The 22244-nt window shown below is 35.0% G+C and overlaps 1 protein-coding gene across 2 annotated transcripts in view; it reads left to right on the top strand.

Moving 5' to 3' along the window:
* Positions 1-22244, top strand: part of Nf-YC (nuclear factor Y-box C) — a 63698-nt gene that overhangs the window by 5205 nt on the left and 36249 nt on the right. For both annotated transcript variants that reach the window (XM_081745458.1, XM_081745453.1), the window contains exon 2: positions 11546-11675. In XM_081745458.1, coding sequence (XP_081601584.1) covers positions 11546-11675 — 130 coding nt within the window. The remainder of the gene's footprint in view (positions 1-11545; positions 11676-22244) is intronic.

The raw sequence follows: 22244 nt of genomic DNA, 5'->3' as shown, positions 1-22244 counted from the left end.
ATTGCTCATCCACGTGTATTATGGATCTTTGAAGCATAAAAATAAATTGATTAATTCTTAAATAACAGCTATTTACCAATAGAAACGGGCGTCTTACATTAGGGTGACGACTTTTGTACTAGCCTTTATGATTTTTTTTTTTAAAAAAAAAAGTTTGTTCTCAAACACCGGAAGTGACTCCCTTTCAGCGTTATGAAAACTAGGAATCTTGCAAAACTAAACTTTGAAACCGAATAGCGGAAATGCTAGTAATGATAGGAAAGACTTGTCTTGAAATTTACACAGAAAGTCATACGTCTAGTTTTCGCTTAAGGCTCTGGGACAGTTTCCGTGGAGTTTCACAAGAGAAATAAGAGATTCCTAGAAATTCTACTATCAAGGAAAGGTAGGTCTGAAGAAGCCTTATGGAAGAATTTACCACCAAGGGAATGTGCTTCGTGTAAGTTATGTCGATATTTCCTACAGACGAAAGATACTAGAGGGTTACATTATGCACTAAATGTGTCGCATTCTTGCGTACATCCAATGGTTGTTATAAATCGGAGGTAATATCATAGTTTAGCAAAATGATTACCATTTCCAACATTGGCGTAACCAGAGAAGGCTCAGGTAGTGCAAGATGCATCGATGCATAGTTATTGAATAAAGATTTATTTTTTAAATATACAATGCATTTTCTAGATATCCTGCCGGTTTCTGACGGGCTTCTTGTCGAAAGAGGAAAACTTAGTTTTGGTAAATCATTGCTAGAGCAAATTTACAGATATGCATTAGGAATAAAAGTGGACTGTATCGTGGAATAACACTATAATAGAAATACTCGAAACGAATATTGGAATGTACGTGTTCGATTTGTTAGAGTCTAGATTTATGGCTCAAGTAGTGCGTATGGTATCACTCAAAAGACTGTCATAGTTTCGTTTATGTATAATAACTAGCCAATGAAAATGAAACAAATTGTTCCACCATAGTAAAATATTCAAGTACTGTATTTAAGTAAGAAAAGATGCATAAATAACGGTTTCAGAATATCTTTCTCTTTGGTTAAATTTATTTTAAAGTAGTTTCTTGAGTTTGATCCTCGGTTTGCATACCATTCCAGACGGTGAAGTGGAATTCTTGAATACAAAACTAATTTAGATCCCACTTTGAACAGTAGGCTCCGCTTCATGTTTTTATCCTTTTCTGTAAGACTTACCGTTTTACTCGTGTACTGCTGGTTTCATTTTGGAAGAATTTGAGCGTAAAATGAGTTGTTTCATTTCAACGTTACTTGTATTTAAATTATATTTCTTAGTATTATTTGAATATAGAAGGAATAATATAGCGTGTTCTTCTGTAGCTGAGAGATACCAGCACTAGTTTTCAATGCGCGTAGCTCTAGATTGTAATTCTGGTGGCAGTTAAAAATTTGAACAGTATAAACTTGAGTAGTACTTAGGACTCAACTTTAAGTAGCGCTATTTAGTCCAGTAAAGATAGCCCATTTTTCTGCCAAGAAAGGAACAAATTAATAACAAGCTGAAAATTGGTATGGAAGTAGGGGAATATGTTAGGAACAACATACTAAAAGTCCCCTAAAATCCCACTGTAGCTTTTCCCGCAATTTTGAAAAATGTCCGCCATCTTTAGACGACGACAAAGGATTTATGTAAATTGTCACCCTTTATGTTTATTCCTCTAGCCACCGTTGTAATTATCACAAAGCCATGAATCATATATGGTTGGAAAGCTTGAAAGACAGAAAATCTAAGTAAATAACATTGTAATGCGCCACTAAAATATACATGTACCTAGAAGAAGATATATATATATGTATTAACATAGTGATTTAGAAGTTGGTGCTTATTTTTGGAAAATATCGTATTAACCTTCGAAAGCCGGGTTTGAAATTAAAATAACATATCAGGTAAAACAGAGTAAATAATTATAAAATTTTATTGAGAAGAAAGGAATAATTAATAAAATGAATTGCTAAAGTTTAAACTATATGGGAGAGATTCTTCTCTCTCCCCTATCATCATTTGCCACCATATTATCTTCCAAATGATTTATTCTGGAATATAAAAATATAACCAAGTAATTGCAAATTTCATGTGTACTGTTAAATTCTACGACTATTTGAAATGTCAATTTAGAAGTTCTCTAATAAATTATGCAATATCATTTATTTACTAGTATATAACTGTCTATCGGAGCATGCAGAAACAGAATTGGAATATCTTTAAACTTAATGATCACTGTACAATTTACGGACCAATTGACTCAAAGTAGATAATGTTTGCTTAAAGTGGTAGATATGGAAGCTTCGTAGTATATGTACGTCGGTATATTTTATTTCAAAAAATAAAATATGATTTGGTATTTATTAACGTATAAAGGAAAACGAATTATTTGCTAAATGAGTTATTATGAATGTATTAATAAAATGGTAATTGTGTTATTAAGTAAAGAAGAATAAGAAGTTACTAATAAAAAAGAAAGAAAATATATATAACGATCGGTCGAATGAAGAATAGTGAATAATAGTAATAACCGCGTACTTCCTTTGCTTCCGAAACATACCTATGTTTAAAGCATTAATGGTTTTCTTGCAAATCGAAGAAAATATAAGAGTATTTAATCTGTATCTAACTGAGTCTGTGAAAGTCCGTTCTCCTTACTGTTGAGAAGAAGGATGCATGATAATAAATACGGAGAAGAATCCAATTAAATTCTTAAATTTTGTTGATACAGTAGAATTTGTATCTTATCATTGATGATAAACAGATTTAAACGTAATTACGTTACTTTAGTTTTAATTATAACTATTATAATTATAGATTGTACATTAATGTAACTCATTAATACATTTTATATACTTTGATACTACACTATTCATACTTTCACAAACGTTAACTCTCATGTCCCCTAGAATCTGTTCATCTTCTAAGTTTCAATTTCCCTAAGCCATTTTGAGCGAGGGTGGCGACTCCGTTGCATCGGGCCAAAGCTTAGCTCAGTTCTCACGAAGGAATCTCGAAAGTTTCATCGTAGGACTGCGCTAATTAAAAAGGAAGCTGTTTCAATCAGAAGAGAACCTAGGATCTGTTTCGAAGTTATTGAATTGCAAGAAAGTTGGGACCCAAACTAACACCTTATAGACGTCTACTTGCAAAACACGACAACGTTTAACAGTTAATACAGAGGTTCCTATCCAGCTAAAATCAATATTTAACATCTTATAAAACAGTGCATTATGGTATTACCGTGTAATTTGGCAACTTCCAACCAGAGATTGGAAGTTGATATGGTGCATAACAACATATATGCCCATCGTGCTAAATTTCCAGAAGAAGAGGAAGAAGAAAACAGCTTTTTTATTTGAAAAAGATGTATTTTCATAAATCATGAGAAGTTTGCAACACTGACGGTTATTGAACACCAACGAAACAACACTAACAGATGTCCTTGATATTTAACTCAATCATAGCCAACAATGACACAAATCGGTGCAATACAAGCCGAGAAAAAAATATAACTTATGTTACTTTCTGACCTCTTTGTACAAAAGTGCAATAAGGTGACATACACTTTCACGGTTCTAGTCATCTTTTATCACATAGGACCAAGAGTTATATATCATTGGAAATCTTAAGAAACGTAAATTCGAACGAGGCAACACTTATACTAATCAAGCCTAATTTGTGGAAGAAGCGCAAAACCCAAAATTTCGGGACAGAACATGATTTTCGCATAAATTCTTTAAAACTTGCAACACTGACAATTATCGTATGTTAACAAAACTCAGCCATCGTTTTCACTATCATCATTATTAATTTACTTTTAAAATGGCGTACGTTTTTCCCAATGGAGTAAGCTTTTATGACACACAGTTTTACATCAGTTATATATAGCACAACAATTATTTATTGACAGCATTAGAATGTAGCAGAAATTGGTAGTCTCCTATTTATAGGAAAATCGTAAATCACACACTTAAAATCACTCTCAACTACAATAGTCATTTGAATGTAATTCTTAAAAAATATATTGTTTATAACTAGAATGTAATTTTCCTCCTAGTATTCTTCAAATCAACTTAATATTTACATTAGACGTTAGTATGCACTTTGAGAACATTTTTGTAATCCGTCCATTCGGACTTATTTTATTAGAAATCAATGAGGTTATCATTATCTCGTTCATCTTTATGCTCTTCATCATTTGGTTTTGCATTCATACATCCAATTCCTCGACAGTGATACAAATTAAGCACAAAATTCCTGGTTTCCGATAACCGTACATACTTTCACAGCCCTTTTTACAGTTACAGGATACTACACGGAGCAGGTTCCTTGGTCATTGTTGCTGGTACGAGAATACTTCCTAATGTTTTCCATCCATATTCAGTCGCTCGCAAATCATTTCCACGGTACAATTGAACGTGATAATATGGTGTTTCGCAGCATCACTGGTGGGTGGCAATTTTGCCAATTGTATTTCGTTCTGAATGGGGAGCGACTTACTGCAAGGATGTATGAATGATACTGGAATTCATCCAGTAAAGTTACTATTGCTGGAGAATCGTAGTGTGTTAGTAGAAATGATGTGCCAGCTTCATGGATTGTACATTAGCATTATCATGGTTCAAAACTTCAAGTGATCGGCATAAATCTTCCCATTTTTGAAGTAATCGCAATGGCTTTTTCTTTTCCTGTCGATACAAACCACATGATGTGTCGCATCCAGTTAAAACATGATAACTGAGCAAAACAGTTAGTATATTTGTCTGTGTATCTTACAACTTCTTAGTACTAAATTCTATACTCACGTCTTGTTCACGTCCAAGCTTTCGAAATATGATGTCGTACTGATTGTTACCTTGTTCAAGCAAAATAATTAAAATGTCAACATCTTCGCCAATTACTACAACGTGCCTACAAGTATTTAAAGACTTGGCTACAGCAGTTTCAGCTATACAGTAAGAGCGCCAGCATCACTTCTTGCTTGCTGGGTTTGAATTTCAGCTTGTGTCAAATGAACCATCAACTCATGGGCTAAACAATCCTTATTTTTGAAATTCCCTAAGAAATTATCTTTTTTTGTCAAAATGTTTAATTTGTGAATAACACCAAAGTTGGTTGAACCTTTGACTCACGTCGCTCCCGCTCAGAGGCTTTTGTACAGTTTTCAGTGCAATACCCATAAAAAAATAATTTTTGCTTTCGTTCCTGAGTTTGTGAGTACATAGGACACATACGAGTTGTGCACGTCAAGGTATGTTCCATGTTGTGGCCAAACAACATGATGTAGAAGCCAGCCTCCATCTATAACATACACAATGTTTTCAATTTGAGTTTTAAAATTTGTCCGATATTTAAACATGTCGTACAAAGCGGACTTTTTCGTTTTTCTCATGGACATTTCTGTGAAGAGAGAAAGTGAATAGGGTGCAAGCTCGTAAGCAAAATACTGCTGGAGTTCTTTTTCGGACTTCTACTCGTATGATTCAGTTGAAGTATGGTGTTTACAGCCTGTAGCTCATCACGGATACGCACTACATTGTGCATTACGGATAGTGAGATGACTTTAACTTTTTGTTTAAATTTCACATTTCCAAAAGTCTGTCCAAACATTCCTTCCATAGCAGCCAATCCGATTTCCTTAGATTTATCAGTTGACCATTTCATTACCTACCATGCCAGTGCTTAGGGACGCGAGCTCCGGATATGAAGGCAATGGAGAATGCTGGCAAAACCAACGCAAGAATTTCTTTAGATGTAATATATCATGCGATTGACTGCTTTCATACAGGTCCACATGCCGACCAGTGTGAAGTTCATGCCTATCTTTGTTTAATAATTTTTCAAGACATTCTCGTAAGTGGCACGCTGCTGGCATACTTGACACACACCTAGATATTATCTTTTCAGTCATGCCTCTGCCATGGGTCAGTCCACCGCTACTCTTCATTGCTCTCGCTAAAACCTGCTCAATCGTCATATCAGACCCTGTACCACTCCAAAATATATCTTTTCTACGAATAGTGTCTAGCGAATACAGTAACCGTCTCCTGTAAATAGCTGGAACTCATGAAGATCCATTTCATCCTCCAACTGCAACATTTCTTGTAAGTACAGATGTGCGTATTTGACATACAAAAGATGCCCAGCTGCCATTTCTCACATGCAGTGAAGATGAAGATTCAAGTCTCGAGTTCTTTCGAATTAAAAGACGCATAATTTCTACAAGCTGAAAGTACAGAGCGAATAACTTAGAGATACGGCTTGTTTCTGCAGCAGCGTCAATTAACTTCAGGTCATTTGCAGTCTTGATTGACTATGTTTGAATGAAATACATCAGTATCGATATCTTCTTCAGTCATTAGAGGAATACAAACATCTCGCAATTGACGCACAAACTCCTCAGTGGCGTCTGATTCATTAAATATACAGTATATATTGCAATTGCTAACTATGTTAAAAAAAAATGAGCTCGCAAAGCACGAGCAATAAGAATGCTCGTCTGTGGCATGTAGTTACTAGCATACACACAAGACCAAAGTTCTTCAAAGCCACTACCTTTCATTATATATGCAACTGTTTCCATAAATGACATTATAGTGTGGAAAACCCCCAAGTCTAACAACTACTGACGGTAATTCACCAGAATTTCTACATGCTGCTACAATGTCACATGCATTAGAGTACAAAGGTTGAACCAACGTGACTAAGCACGCTTTTTTGCTTATTTTCTGCACATTCTTTGCTGGCAAACATAAGCGTCGAGTATACAGCATCCATGCTTATTGGCTGGAGATTGATGAAAGGTTGAATTACTACTTGATATGTTTGGTACTTATGGTTGTTGCTTGTCACCAGCTGCATAAATTCATTCCAATTCGGGCAAGTTGGTGTCTTCAACCACTTGAGAATCATCCATGTTACATCGTACAGGAGGAGGATTTCAGTTTGGATATTCAGAACACGAAGGTATCTTATATCTTCAATGATTAAATCCGAAAGGCCATTCATTACCTTTGCGTGTGTACGTTAAAAGTGGTATATTCCATTCATTCTTTGACAGTGTACATTTTTTGAGCCCAGGTATTGCTCCATGATATGCGAGTGACTGAATATGAATGGACAACATTAGGAGGTATTCTCGTACCAGCAACAATGACCAAGGAACCTGCTCCGTGTAATATCCTGTAACTGTAAAAAGGGCTGTGAAAGTATGTACGGTTATCGGAAACCAGGAATTTTGTGCTTAATTTGTATCACTGTCGAGGAATTGGATGTATGAATGCAAAACCAAATGATGAAGAGCATAAAGATGAACGAGATAATGATAACCTCATTGATTTCTAATAAAATAAGTCCGAATGGACGGATTACAAAAATGTTCTCAAAGTACATACTAACGTCTAATGTAAATATTAAGTTGATTTGAAGAATACTAGGAGAAAAATTGCATTCTAGTTATAAACAATATATTTTTTTAAAAAATTACATTCAAATGACTATTGTAGTTGAGAGTGATTTTAAGTGTGTGATTTACGATTTTCCTATAAATAGGAGACTACCAATTTCTGCTACATTCTAATGCTGTCAATAAATAATTGTTGTGCTATATATAACTGATGTAAAACTATGTGTCATAAAAGCTTACTCCATTGGGAAAAACGTACGCCATTTTAAAAGTAAATTAATAATGATGATAGTGAAAACGGTGGCTGAGTTTTGTTAACATACGATAATTGTCAGTGTTGCAAGTTTTAAAGAATTTATGCGAAAATGACGTTCTGTCCCGAAATTTTGAGTTTTCGCTTCTTCCACAAATTAGGCTTGATTAGTATAAGTGTTACCTCGTTCGAATTTACGTTTCTTAAGATTTCCAATGATATATAACTCTTGGTCCTATGTGATAAAAGAAGGTGACTAGAACCGTGAAAGTGTATGTCACCTTATTGCACTTTTGTACAAAGAGGTCAGAAAGTAACATAAGTTATATTTTTTTCTCGGCTTGTATTGCACCGATTTGTGTCATTGTTGGCTATGATTGGAGTTCAGAGTTCGATTCAGAGCCGTGACCATATTAGACATGGATCTACAGCTTAACGAGGGATCCGAACCACGTGAGCTCGCTCCGGCAACCGGATGTGGATCTCCCGCGTTGAACTCGTGTATTGTAACCATATAACCACAAAAGATCCAATATTTGAAATGTTTACGCTAGGAGTAATCCTTATTTTGCTGAGCTGTGACATTTATTTCTGGTTTATTAAAAACATATAATAGTAATTTTCAAGTTTTCAACGTGCATGCCACTAAGTACTGTTGGAAGTATGTATAATGTAACTCGTTACCATGCTTCGTCTGTAGGAAATATCGTCATACCTTACACGAACGGAATCTCCAAAATCCCTTATTTCATGCATAGATTCAATCGTCAAACATTGCTAATAGGATTTTCAAATCAACCTATATACATATATATCTTCCCTCTCCCCTGATTTTCTCGCAGAAATATCCTCTTGGGACCATCGCTGACAGTTGTCATACAGTACATATAGACGTTCCCTTTATGTTGTTGTTGTTTACAGCTATTTCATGGTAGGAAAATCCACTCTTCTGAAGGCTTGTCACATAACTGCACATGCTATAAACAAAACGAAGAGGAAGGTTGTTAGCTATCCACTACAGTATTCTTTCACGCTGTTTCCAGGCAACCGAGGTCATTACCTGCGGTGTTGCCAATAATGTTGAATGTTGAATCTTCTATCAAATATTCCAAGAATTATTATTCTCGTAATTTGGAAATTGTTCGGTACAAAACATCTAGGCAGATTTGCGATTAAGAATTATAACTTGTTAAACGTTCTAACTTTGTTGCTAGAACCGCGGTTTCTGTTATTGCAGAGCATTTGGAGCAGTGGCTCAAACGCATATGTTTTATTCAACTGTCAACGCTGTTAGTTTTTTAACAATACTAATTTAGGTTAAATATACGAGGAGAGTTCGATAAGTCTATGACTTTTCACGAGACAACACTCTGATCGCACGTTTTATTTTATATTTGAAGCTGACCATCTTTAGTAAATAAACTGATAATTTCGATTGTCCTTGTTTGTTAAACTATTGTTGACAGCGTTCTAAACCAGATAAATGCGTGTGTAGTATTTGAAATAGAAAATAGAGTGAATTTCTTGTGCTGGTTAAGCACTACATTTTGTGAGGAGAAACTTAAGGGAACATAAGAAAAGATTGAAAGATATTATGGAGACTCTGTTCTTAAAGAATAGTTAAAAGGAAGAAAAAGAAAAAAAGTTGTTCACGGGATTCCGTTGTCGCATGAGCACGGACAATGCTAACCTTTCGAGGAGTCCAAACAAGGTCACATATGAGGAAATGGTAAATAAAATTTATGATACTTAGTTGAAAGATCATCGAATGAAGGTTCCCAGATACTAAAGTAATAAACATCTCAGTCCAACGTGTGAAATTGTCAATTGCTCGCCTTTGACCCAAAGCGAACTCGCGTGAACATTCCAAGACAGTGTTTGGACATGTGGAAGCGCCTGCGATGCAGAATATCCGAATTTGATCCTCGATGAAAGTTCATATAACTCAAATCCCCATGTTAAGATGTAGATTTCTTACATAGCCTTTGTCTGAAAAAGACGTTAAAACTCCAATTCAACCAACCAAGCAAATGAGTTTTTGAGGAGTTACGTCATTGTTGCTAAAATTCGCATACAATACTACGAACCGGAAAACAAAGAAGTTAAAGCAGTGGATTTCAGCAGGAGAACGTGCTCCAAAGAAGTCAAGAACTATCTCATGCTATTCAATCGCTGGCAAGATTATGGTAAAGTTTTTTTTTTCCTTTCTTTCTTCCTATTTCGGTTTCCATGGCGTCATTTTCGTTGGCTGCCTGGAAAAGGGTAAAATTAGTACACGTCAGTACTATGCCTCCATATTAGATCGTTTTCACAAAGAATTGGGAAACACATTTAGTACATCTTTTACCGGGACATTGCCGAGGCTCATTCCTCTGCAATTGCCATCGTCAAAACTGTCGAATTAAACTATGAACTACTACCTAATCCACCATATTCTCCAGATTTGGTGGAGATCGTGCTAGACACAAACTCCTATTTTGTAGCATTTGATAAACCTTATTTTTGGAAAGCCTAAAAATGTTGGGAAAACGTTGGACAAAGTGAATCGAGCTTAGAGGATAATACCTCGGAAAATAAATTGATTTTCAATATGAACAAAATTCTTTAATCTCATTGTCACGAACGTACCAAACAATCTTCGCAAATATTCATGTCCTTGTTACCTTAAATAAATTCTGCACTCTTAGTACATGTTACCACAACCTGTCAGAGGTGACATAAAAACTTACGAACAGCTCTCCACATGTGTCTACAAGGAAACATTCTTTGCTAGCGTCGTGGCGCTGCATGTTCATTGTGTGTGTTGCGAAGTGGGAATTAATTTCAGTGTCATACCTCAGAGAGAGGATATTCCCGTCTAGTTTTATTTCACTTAGCGTGGCTCGATGCCGTTGGGTGTTCATTTTATGTATATGTGCGTGATGAATATAAAATGAAATTTTTATTTTAGTAATTTTGAAGACGCATGGTATATGATGGCACAGTGGCTTTCAAGAAAATAATTTTGTGATAGATTTACTGTGACTGACACACGGTGTCAATAATGTTACCGGACAGTTTTCATAATTAACAGATGTTACTTCAATTGTTGTTTCGGAGATATGATTCCTCTCTACATACAAGGGCACACTGTTTTATAGACATCCACTTCCATTCTTTCGTTCTAGGTGTTGTCTACCAGGTTGTATGAACCCTTAGACACATGTTGAAAGCATTCTGATAAATTCCATGCTTCTAAGCAATACTTATAATCGAAACAAAGTAAAAATGTTTTGTGCTTCTTTTATATATCGCAGTCTTGGTGCTTCCCGTGTATCTACAGATGTGAAAATATTCGACGTCTTAATATTCTTAATGAAGTACGAATCAGTTTACGTAATTATTTTAACACCACCTTATTTTTACTTTGCATTCTTTCTACTTCCATCTGAGTGGATAATATACTAATATACGGGGCATCCAAGTATATTACTGTTTCTCTGTACTTTTTTTCCTTTATTCTGAGTTTGCTAGAAGTTTTACAATTCTACATGTGTCCAGTATTACGCTCTTCTGTAACATTTTTTTGTTTTCATCATGAATGCCAATAATCTCCAATGCCTTTTTCAACGTTTCGTAGACTACTCCAATATCCGATGTTACTATTAATATTTTTTACATTTTTGCTTTTTCATTGTTCTCTAACGTTTTGGGCTAGTTGTGTTTATTTTTCGTTTTTTTTTTTTTTTCTCTCTATATCCTTTCTACAGGTTTGTTGTATTTGGTATTACGATGTTTATTACGTTTACTAAAACTTTTTCCTTGGTTCTGTTATTGTTATTACAACTTGTAAGTAGGGAATAGTATTTAATATACTTTTTTCTTATTATTTTAATGTAGAGCTGATGGCGAAGTGGAAGCCGAAGCTACGAGTACATCAACTACTGTCACTCAGGGCCAGTCGGAAGCGCAATCTCTGCTCTCCGGATTTTGGCCAAGAATTACAGAAGACATTCGAAATATGTCGATAGTAAGTAATAAACTTATTCTTTTTCTTGAGGAACAAAGCTAAGCAGGTTAAATTCTCGTAGATTCGCCAAGAAGATATTGGTGCAGAAGCAGAACGAGAATATGAATTAAACATTCTTTGTATGGGCGACAATAGCGTACCTCGCATTAATATCTGTCCAAATGTCTGGAAATTGTTCCGTTACTTCCTTAGATTTATCGTCCTTCTATTACTATTAACTTGAACAACTCAAGAATGCGTCCAAATATTCATTCATACCGAAGTTTTCAGTGGAAACTCCCCCTTTTTTAATTAACAGCTGATTTATTTACAAAAACACTCATTGCTATTGTAATCAACATCTCATAGCTTTACATTAACATTCTGAAAACAAGATAATTTAAGCCTTATGATGGACAGTTTGTAACAAATATAACACCTTCGAACAGGGTTGGTTGGTTTAAACCAAAAACGAAAAATGTACGTAAAAGTGTAAGGGTTCGTAAAATCTTGATGAACACACATTTGTTGGTTATCACGTTCACTCCCATATATTATTTGTATTATATTCAGACCTAAATTCTCCATTCAGTGCTCAAAGAGATTATGCTACAAATGCAATTTTTGTTCTTTTTATAAGTTTATGAATGTTTCTTTTGTGTGTGTGTTTTTTTATAGTTATTATTGTTATGCATTTGCAATCAAAGAAAAATTTTAAATATTGTTTCGTTATGATGATTACTTTTGGTAAAATACATCGAAGTGCTGTACTTTTTTTTGAGGGGGGGGGGGGGGCGGAACCACGACAGGCATTTAATCAGAAGTATTTTTGGCATCTATTTATGTATAAATGGGTCAGAACCGAAGTGGACTCAAATAATTCGTATATTTATTCACTTTTCTTACTGATATGCAAATTAAGTCGTTGTATTTTTTTTTTTTTTTTTTAACTTGTACTAATAAGAGTCGTAGTAAACTAACTTGGACTAAATTAGTTATTCTGTACTCTGCAGTATTTTGAAATTGTCCATATGTAATTCTATATAATGGTTTCACTTGTGCAACTGTTTATCTTTTTGTCCTTCTGAAATGCTCTTGATTATATATTAACAAGTATGTAAAGATCAGTACAACGTATTTTTATCAGGAGTCCTTCGTGAGTGAGTTGGCAGACGTATCGCCAGTTAACCTCGGTTTCGAGTTCAGATGGATGGAGGACAATTTCTCTCGGATGTAAGCCGAGAAGCGGTTTGGATTTCACTTTAAGCTTATGTAACCCCTTCCAGCATAACCCAGTTGTATAATAACACCAAGGCGAAACAAACTTATTTCTGTCCATATGTGATATAAGCACATAGAGCAAATTATTTAAACCAAAAAAACATTGTTTAAACAAAACAAAACAAAAAAAAAAAGGTTTAAACCCCAAAAAAAACTTGTTTTTTGGTTTTTTTCAATAAAAACCATGGTTTTTGCCAACCCTGCCTTCGAATACACTAATGTTCGTGTCCAGTGTCGTATTGGGGCTTCAATATATATTAATACCAGTATAGCTATGCTTGCCGGTTACATGTTGAAAATACTAATTAATGGGGAAAAAATATAGTAACTAAAAGAAGCTTTAAATACACACAGTACTCTAATCAACCTCAAGGAATTCAGGTTGATACTCGTAAAAAGTCCGGGTAAAGCCAGGGAATTTCATGAAAAGCTGAGAAAAATAAATACAACTGGAATAGTCAGGGAATTTAAATACGAATTTTTACTTCTCAGAACTCGTTTCTCTTTTTGCCTTACCCGGTTATCTGGTAGGGGATATTTCGTGAAATAAGTTAGTTTGTTTTGCAAAACTGCTCTACCTACATACAGTATATACATACACAGTATATAAAGAAGCCCCTGGTGGGAAAAATGTAGTTGCTTATTTCCGTTATATATAGACCTAAAGATTTGATCGTGACCTGGAAAATCTGGAAAAGTCAGGGAATTCATGGTCGTCAAATAAGTGGGAACCCTGACATAGCTGACTTTTCACTTTCACTAGTAGTTCGAAATAAAAATTATACTCTGCTTTAAACCTTTTAATCTGTCAAGATTCCTAAAACCATAGTCGTCTTAATGCTATGGTCCACAGCACATGTTGAATTCACTTGAATCCATTTATAGTTTTGTCAGAAATATAGAGATGTACTGCGTCTTTAATGAAACCTTTTGATTAGAAAGTAAAATATTTAAATCACTACGACGCACAGTCGTATATTTTCCCAAATTCCTGGCCAAAACCCTAAAATCGAAATAGTCAATTTAGCTTTCAATGTTATTATAAGTTGAAGAGGAAGGGTGGGGTTTTCAACTCTTGTTTATCTTATCTTTTTTGAGGAATATACGGAGCCAGAATAATAATCTAAACATCCACTTCAATCAGCTTGAGAGAATCTTGTAAACGGTGATTCTGAAATTCTATCTTTCTAAAGTTATAATATTGTAAAGATTCATATTAGAAAAGAAACTTACAACATGGGTTCAATTCTCGGAGGCTTGTAGAATATTTTAGTGCGATATTTATTGAGAATTACTAATAACATTTAAATAAAGTAAATAATTTACCTATATATGTGTAGTATTCAATGATGTATTTTGTTATTTATTTTCTCATAGCTTTAAAGTTACCGATCCTGCGCGATCGAGCAACACTGTGGCTCAAGTTTCATAGAAGGGATATTGTTATTTATGACTGCAGTGAAAACTGGTGCTTTTAGCTGCCATTTTACGCCTAAATGTATATATTAGCAGAAACTGCGCAGTTAGATTTACGTCAGTGTTTGCTAATTCTTGGAATAAATTGAACAAAAAGTTCTTTTTCTTTAATTTACCTTCAGGATCAGGAAGCAGACATATAACTCTAACGAGGAAGGGATTATTTAATATTATGTAAGAAAAGACACCACTAAAATTTCAAGGGAAATGTAAATTTTTGAGGGAATATATAGTTAGGCTAACTCGTCAAAACTGAAACACTTTTAGAGATTTAAAAGTTACTTTGAATCACTTAATATGCGGCTTTAAAAGTAGATGGCAAAAGGCAAGAAGAAATACACAAATATTTATTGACTAGAACTAACAGTGACTGCAAAAGAGCATCAATTTTCTTGTCAATGCCGCTGAAACGCATCAGAGAAGTTGGCGTCCAGTGACTGGGTTTGAGGAAAGTAGAGACCGTTTAAAAAGAAGAAAAACAGAAACATTGCGAGCAACAATAACTAAAAGTGAACTTGCATATCTATGCAACGCAAATGAGCCTACGGGCTGCAGGAGAAACCGAGGTTGTCAGAGTAGTAAAGAACATGATTTTTACAACTCTGACCAGAGCTTCCAAGTACAGAAAGCATATGTAGCATCGTCGAATCCCATAGTTCCATTAAGGTGGGTCACTTACTGTTGAAGCCAAGGTAACAAAATCGCAATATAATGTCATGAGATCAGCTGCAAATGATGCCAATAGTAATATTTTCCTCGAATACAGAACTATCCTACAAGCAAAAAGGAAGTACTACACTGATGAGACAGAAACTGGAATTTCTGATAAAGCTGCAGAAACAACATTGCAAGGAATTTTAAACCACATAGTTAAGAGGGTGAGTATTGAACCCTCAATCCGAAAGAAAGGGCAAGTATTGAACTCATACAAAAGTGTCATCTATGTGGAGTCACATCCAAAAAGTTCAGTAACGTAGAAAAAAAGTTTCGTAAAGATATAAATGTAGTTTCTCTACATTACACGTATGGATATGTTTGTTTGAATGTTTTCACTTGTCTTACCAATTGAGTATTCAGAAGTAGCAAGTAAGATATTTAGCTGACAGAATTGTTTTCCATGAAAGAAAAGCAAAAATTGCTTTGGGGTTATAGAAGAAATTAGGGCTTATTCTGGATCGCTCAAAGCAAAGTTACAAAAATAGCAACAATGGGAATACAGCTCGGTGATTTTTTGAGAATTGCACAGTATCCTTATTATTTTAATTTATTTGTTTTAATTTTCTTTTTGTTTAATTTATTTTGCAACAGCATATAACATTTCAAACAGTAATTTTATTGGTATATAATTATGTGTGTTAAATGTATGTAAAATGTAATTGGCTATGTTTATTTAGTACTTTTGCGCGTGCATTTTCATTTCATTTTGAAAATGTTCATCAGAGTTGGCAGGTTTAAACCAAACAAAAAAAGAACGAAAAATGCTTTAAATCGTGTGAACTTCATGGTGACGTCTCCACATATGAAACCATCTGAATTACGTTTATGTACTTTTCACCTTTTAATCAAGGGGTCCCGTGTTCAATTCTCGGTTGAACCACAACCTATCTTTCAAGTGTAAACCAAGTAGCGATTCGAGGTGTCCCTTTAAGCGAAAGTCTTCTCCGTGATAACCTTGGTATTTCATAAGGATGTTGAGCCTAAACATACGAAACGAAACCAGATTATATATTTCTATTTGTCTGAATGCCTGTTGTTTTATAAAGAAGCCAAGGTTGCTTAAATATATTGATAAGAATTGGCAAAATTTATCAACTGCCTACGCAGCTTTCAACATCAGTTTGATTTGACTTTGTTTTAATTTTATTGAATGATATCTGCATACCAAATTTGTAATTTAATACCTCAGTTTTAGCGTGGTGATTATGATACGTTGACCTTAAAATGTTATATACAAATACATTTAAAGTAATAACAGGATTTTCCCAATGGCTAAGGCGGAAGTTTCCCGATTTATATACAATTGTATACTGTTTTTACTTGTGTAACTGTATCTTTTTGTCCTTCTGAAATGACTCTTGACAATTATATTAACAACTAGGCCTATGTAAAGATCAGTACAACATATTTTTATCAGGAGTCCTTCGTGACTGAGTCGGCAATCGCATTTGTAACCAATTAGTCCCGGTTTCGAGTCGAAATGGACAATTTTTCTTGGATGTAGCCGAGAAGCGGTTTGGATTCCGCTTTAAGCTTATGTGACCTCTTCCAGCGTAACCTTGTGGTTGCATAATAACACTAAGGCGAAACAAACTAATTTCTGTCCATAACCAACATAAATACATAGAGTAAATTATTTAAACCATAAAAACCTGGTTTAAACCAAAAAAATCCTTGCATAATAACACTAAGGCGAAACAAACTAATTTCTGTCCATAACCAACATAAATACATAGAGTAAATTATTTAAACCATAAAAACCTGGTTTAAACCAAAAAAAAAAAAAAAAAAATCCTTGCTTTTTGGTTTTTTCAATAAAAACCATAGTTTTTGCCAACCCTGCTGTTCATCATTATTGATAGTTTTCTCTGAAATTATGCTCACAAACTTACAAATTGCATAAATAAAGAATCATAAAACATGATACTTTAAATGGCAAAATTAAGATCATAAGAGTCATTTGACTACTCAACCACGACACTACGACGATTTTAAGCCTGTTTTACTTATGTAATTAACAACTGAGCAGCCAGAATTTGAAATTACATGCAATAGAGGTTTTGGCCAGGAAATTGGGAAAATGTACCATTGTGCAACGTAACGAATTATTATTCATTTGATGTTTTGTGTAAATACCAACGTATATACACTTTTCAGCACTTATTATTTTAGTCTCAGAAATTTGCTTTCTTTTATTTACACCAATTCAACTTTGGAAGTACGTATGTATGTATTTACGTAAATAAATAATGCGCTGACGAAGGTGTGGGATTCCATTGAAAATATCGGCATTAATAAATATTTTGATGCATTCCTGAGTTTAAGTTAATAGTTATAATCATGTATCCGTATTATTTCTTCGGTATTCTTCATTCCTCAACTCGTTATTTCAATTAAGCGCAACCATGTCATTTTCATCATCATTAGTTATCTAGTCTACTGTTGTCCTTAGGTAAATTCTGTTAAATTCTCTCTTATGAGGTCCTTAACTTGGCTCGTATTGCGCATATAATCTTGAAACGAAAACATAACATATACCAGATGATGGGCATCCGTAACAGATCGGAGAATTTGTGATTCAAATTATCGTAAAATAATATTAATTTGTTTCTCGTATACTGTGGAAGTAGCGAAGTTTCATAATGTGGAATTCCTGTTTTAATATTGACATGTTCATCCCTTCACTGTGGAGGAAAAAAATCGTAAATGCGATCTCCAGCATGTTCGTATATTGCTGTTATTGTTTTTCGCCAAAATCTTTGTTTTGTAAGTAGGGAAGCAAACAGTTAAAAATTAAAAATAATAAAAAAAAAAAAAATCATTACCATGTGTTACACTGAATGAAGGAAGCTGATTTAAGGGATCAGTCATGTTTAGATGTTATATGGGTTTGAAATATTTTCGTATGTTCATACTAACTTGAACACAAATTAAGTGTTGTAGTTGGTAGAGTGTTCAGTTCTGGCGCCATACTCCCAGCGTTCAAACCGTAAGTGTGCGATATGCGTTTTGTGGTAAATAAATTGTGGGTGAACGGGTTTTCTTCCCCCTATTGACATTTCTGTCGTTCTTATATTATTAACTCAGTAATTACTATCTGATTTGTAGGAGATTAAACTAATGATTTAATGTGAAGTATAAATGCTAAACAGCGAGTTTTCGCCTGTCAATAGCCGTAAGGTGCCTTCGGAAATTGTAAAACTACGAATTTGCAATTTTTTTTCTTTCTTTCTTCACCTGTGTAAATAATGTCCCGGGACACGATTTTACTTTTCCCAAGAATTAGTTGTTCTCTGCTCACTTTCTGGCGTCGGAATTTAGTTTAGTTTCGCTATAGTATTCGTTGCTGGAAAATAGTATTTCGTAAATATCCAAATGTGCGACTCTAATCGTTAAAACAAAGTAATAAAGATAATATTGCAAGAAATTTCAGTTGAGTAAATAGCAACTTGACAATAAGTGTATACGTTTTATTATCGTGTATTAAGCGCGCAATCTAGTTTTAGTTCATCATTTTCATTTCTTATGTTAGAAACTTAAACAATGCTTAAACACCTAGATTAAACATAAAAACTGGCTGTGTTGGAAAGAAAAGGAGGTAGTAAATGCAAGTTGATTTGATGTCAGGGATTGAGGCAGCGTATATGGCTAAAGAAATATATTTTATCCAATCGTCAACAACAGGCTTTTATTTTCGACAGTATATTGCTTTATAGAAAGGCAATCAGAAGCGATGAAGTGCATACTAACTACTATATGATTTTTTTTCTTTCTAGCAACGACAGGATTGAAGAAAGATGGTTATCGTGAAATTTAAAAAAAAAAAAGTCGAATTCGAGATTTCAACGGATGTACATGTTTCATGGCCCATAGATACTGAAAACATGATTTTTCAACATTTGTCCATCTCTTCATCCATTTGTCCTGATGTATACTTGCCTAGAGACCATACAGTTCAACGTATCTAAACCAAAGTTTAAATTGAAGATTTTTTATGTGATCTCCAGGTTTTCGATTTTTTCCTACCCCTAAAAATAAGGGTAGTCTACTGAAAGATGAAAATAAAAGATTTCGATCCTCTCGAAAACTGTTCTATCGATTTTATTTGTATTTCATTAATAACCCTATATTATGGTAAAAGTTTTATCGGGGAGAATCGAGAAGTAGTAGTTTATTCTTGGGAGTGTTTTTTTTTTTTTTTTTTTCGGACGCTTTTGTTTATATCTCAGATTCAGGCGATTCTGTTTATATTTCATAAGTCAATGGGTGATATCAATAAAACGGAGAAGTTACTCATTACGCCCAATTTTGAAGTAGTTACTCGCATTGGTATCAATAAAAAGAGAACTGAGCACTAGTCGTCTCGGCTGACCTCGGAGAAGCCCCGCCCTTTTGAAGTAACCACACCTCTATTCTCGAGCCGAGTAACTACTACGCGTTTGATATCAATAAAAATCAAAGACTCCTCTGTGATGCTAGTAACTTCTCCAAATTTGTGGAGCAAGCTAAATAGGTGACTCCATGCGAAATATGGCAGAGTATATGATTGTTTTACTACGTAGAAAAATTTATAAACTGCATAGAAATGTTGGAAATGGAGATTACAAAAAGCATTATAAGTTTATGAAAGAAAATGTAGTGATTAGCACAACATTTTTTTAAGGAGAATCAACCGAAATTCGGGGTGGTGGACTACGTAATGATGAAAAGATGCGGGTTTTCTTCAAGGGCGCCGATCCTGTGGGGGCCCGGGTCCCCCAAAGCTCATGTGGGCCCCCTATTGTATTTATGAATATACAATATTTGGCATAATTAGAGTGCAATTTGTCTTAAAATCCCGATATATATACCTTCTGCATCTGAATGCCCTCTCCCCGCAAATTTACAGAGAAATCGGTGCCCTTGGTTTTCTTGCGTTACGTGAGTGATCCGGGATTCCAGGTCGGAATGTCAGGGGATTCTGGTGTGGCTCAAAGTACTGTCTATGACTACCTGAAAATGGATTGTTTCCGGAAGTGTGCGTAATATCTATACAAACAGCAAAGGCAGAGTGGCAAGAACAATATACATTTCCGGGTGCTATCGGAGCACTTGACTATATACAAGTGGCATTAAAGAAACCTAGTATTTTGGAGAGTAATACGTTAATAGGAAGAGCTATTTCGTGGCTAAGCGGTTAGCGTACATGCCTTTGGCATAGGAGACCCGCGTTCGATTCCCGGCAGGAGCTCATGTGGTTTGGATTCCACGTTAATCAGTGGGTTCTGTCTCATATAGGCACGCTACTGAAAAGGACGTTAAACTAATAATCAACTCAACTCAACGTTGATAGAAAGGGTGTATACATGAGAATGTATTTTGTTGATGTCAAGGCGAAAGGGGACACGTATGGTGTGAAAAATGCAATCAGATAGACGTGATTTATGACGTGGGTGGCTGGACTTTTTAAAAAAAGAAAACAAAGGAGCCAAGTGTCTGATTTCGTTCTTAAAGCCAAACAATCTACAAAGACCTTGGACAACACGTGATATGTGCTTGTCGTGTTAATCTTGATATTGCTGGATTCCAATCAACATCCATCAGCTCAAATAGGTTCATTCCCATGGTTTCAGTATTACTTTCTTCTTTCCCCTTTTTTTTTTATTTTTTCTTCTTTTTTATTTTTGTTTTATTCTCGCTCGAATATTAAAGATTCTCTATTGAATTTGTGTCTCAGTCGTAGATGTATTTGATATTTCGTTGCATTTCACTGTAATTACCTTCAAAGTTTCGGCTTTCCTTCGTTTACTTTCTGGTAGCTGTGACTTTGAAAGTACCACTGGAAACTCTTTTAAAATATCCACAAATGCACTTTGGTTGAAGCTATCGTTGCTACTTGCCCGTTTCATGGCTTTTAAGATACTACGCCATAGGTTAAAAACAACGAAATGACTGCGCGATGAATGGGAGAAATGAGTAATCACTTCTTTTATTGATACGACTCAGTGCTACGTGCAGAGGAAGCGCGAGTAAACGTTCATAAATCTGGAGCAGACTAGACCTGAGTAGTGGCTTGTTTTATTGATACGAAATTGAGGGAGGAGATTACTCCAGGCGTAGTTACTCCGATTCTCGAGCAGGACTTCTCAGGAGTAGTTACTTATTTTTATTGATATCACCCAATAGAGGTGCGGCAGAAGTATTTAAACGATGTTTATGTGGAAAAATGTTAATTATAAGTTACCTTTATTGCAGAAATTATTACACTTCTAGGAAGTACATACAAGAGCGAAATATATAGTGGTTACGTCTTAAAAATAATGTCACTGAGGTGTACATCATTGAGTCCCAAACACATCTTTGCACGTCGATGTACAACATTCATTGTTTTTCTCACCATGTCCAGTTTGTTGGATTGCATGTCGAATAGAATCACGCAAAGCATGCAAGGTTGCAGGTCTTGTCAGAAGACATTTTGTTTTAAATATCCCAACTAAAAGAAATCGCACGTAGATAAATCTGGAGAGTGTGAAGCCATATATCATCACCGTTACGAGGAATAATTCTTTCTGGAAACATTCTCCGAAGAGTCATCATGGTTGCATTGGCTGTGTGCGATGTGGCTCCATCGTATTGAAACAAACTTGCCTAAGACAGAACCTTCTCAGTTGTGACATTAGAAAATGGACAGATACCGAGCGGACGTGACATTCAGTTTTTTTCTCAATAGGTCCATTCCAGCAGGCAGCACACTACACCATTACTTTTAAGCTATGAATCAACCGTGGGTTTTCGGGTATCCAGTAACGACAATTATGCTTATCACACCGATTGATTTGGAAGTGTGTCTCATAAGACATTATTAATTTATGCTGAAAGTTTGAGTCGTCTTACGTTAGTCCCATCAACCTGGGGCAAAATTGAATGTGTGCGTTGTATTCTTGAAGACGTAACTGGTGAACCAATTGAATTTCGTATGAGTGGAAGTGTAAATTCTGGTGTAATAATTTTTCGTACACCTCTGTCTGACATGGCGAATATGGCGACACGCAGAACGCCTGGGACTTTGTACGCACAGAACGTGGGCGAGCTGGTTATTTTTATTTTGTTTTGGTTGATGCAGTGGCTCGGAAATTC

This window comes from Thermobia domestica, chromosome 2, assembly GCF_964235325.1.
Source record: "Thermobia domestica chromosome 2, izTheDome1.hap1.1, whole genome shotgun sequence".
Taxonomy (NCBI): Eukaryota; Metazoa; Arthropoda; class Insecta; order Zygentoma; family Lepismatidae; genus Thermobia; species Thermobia domestica.
This window is presented reverse-complemented; position numbering and strand designations above follow the sequence as displayed.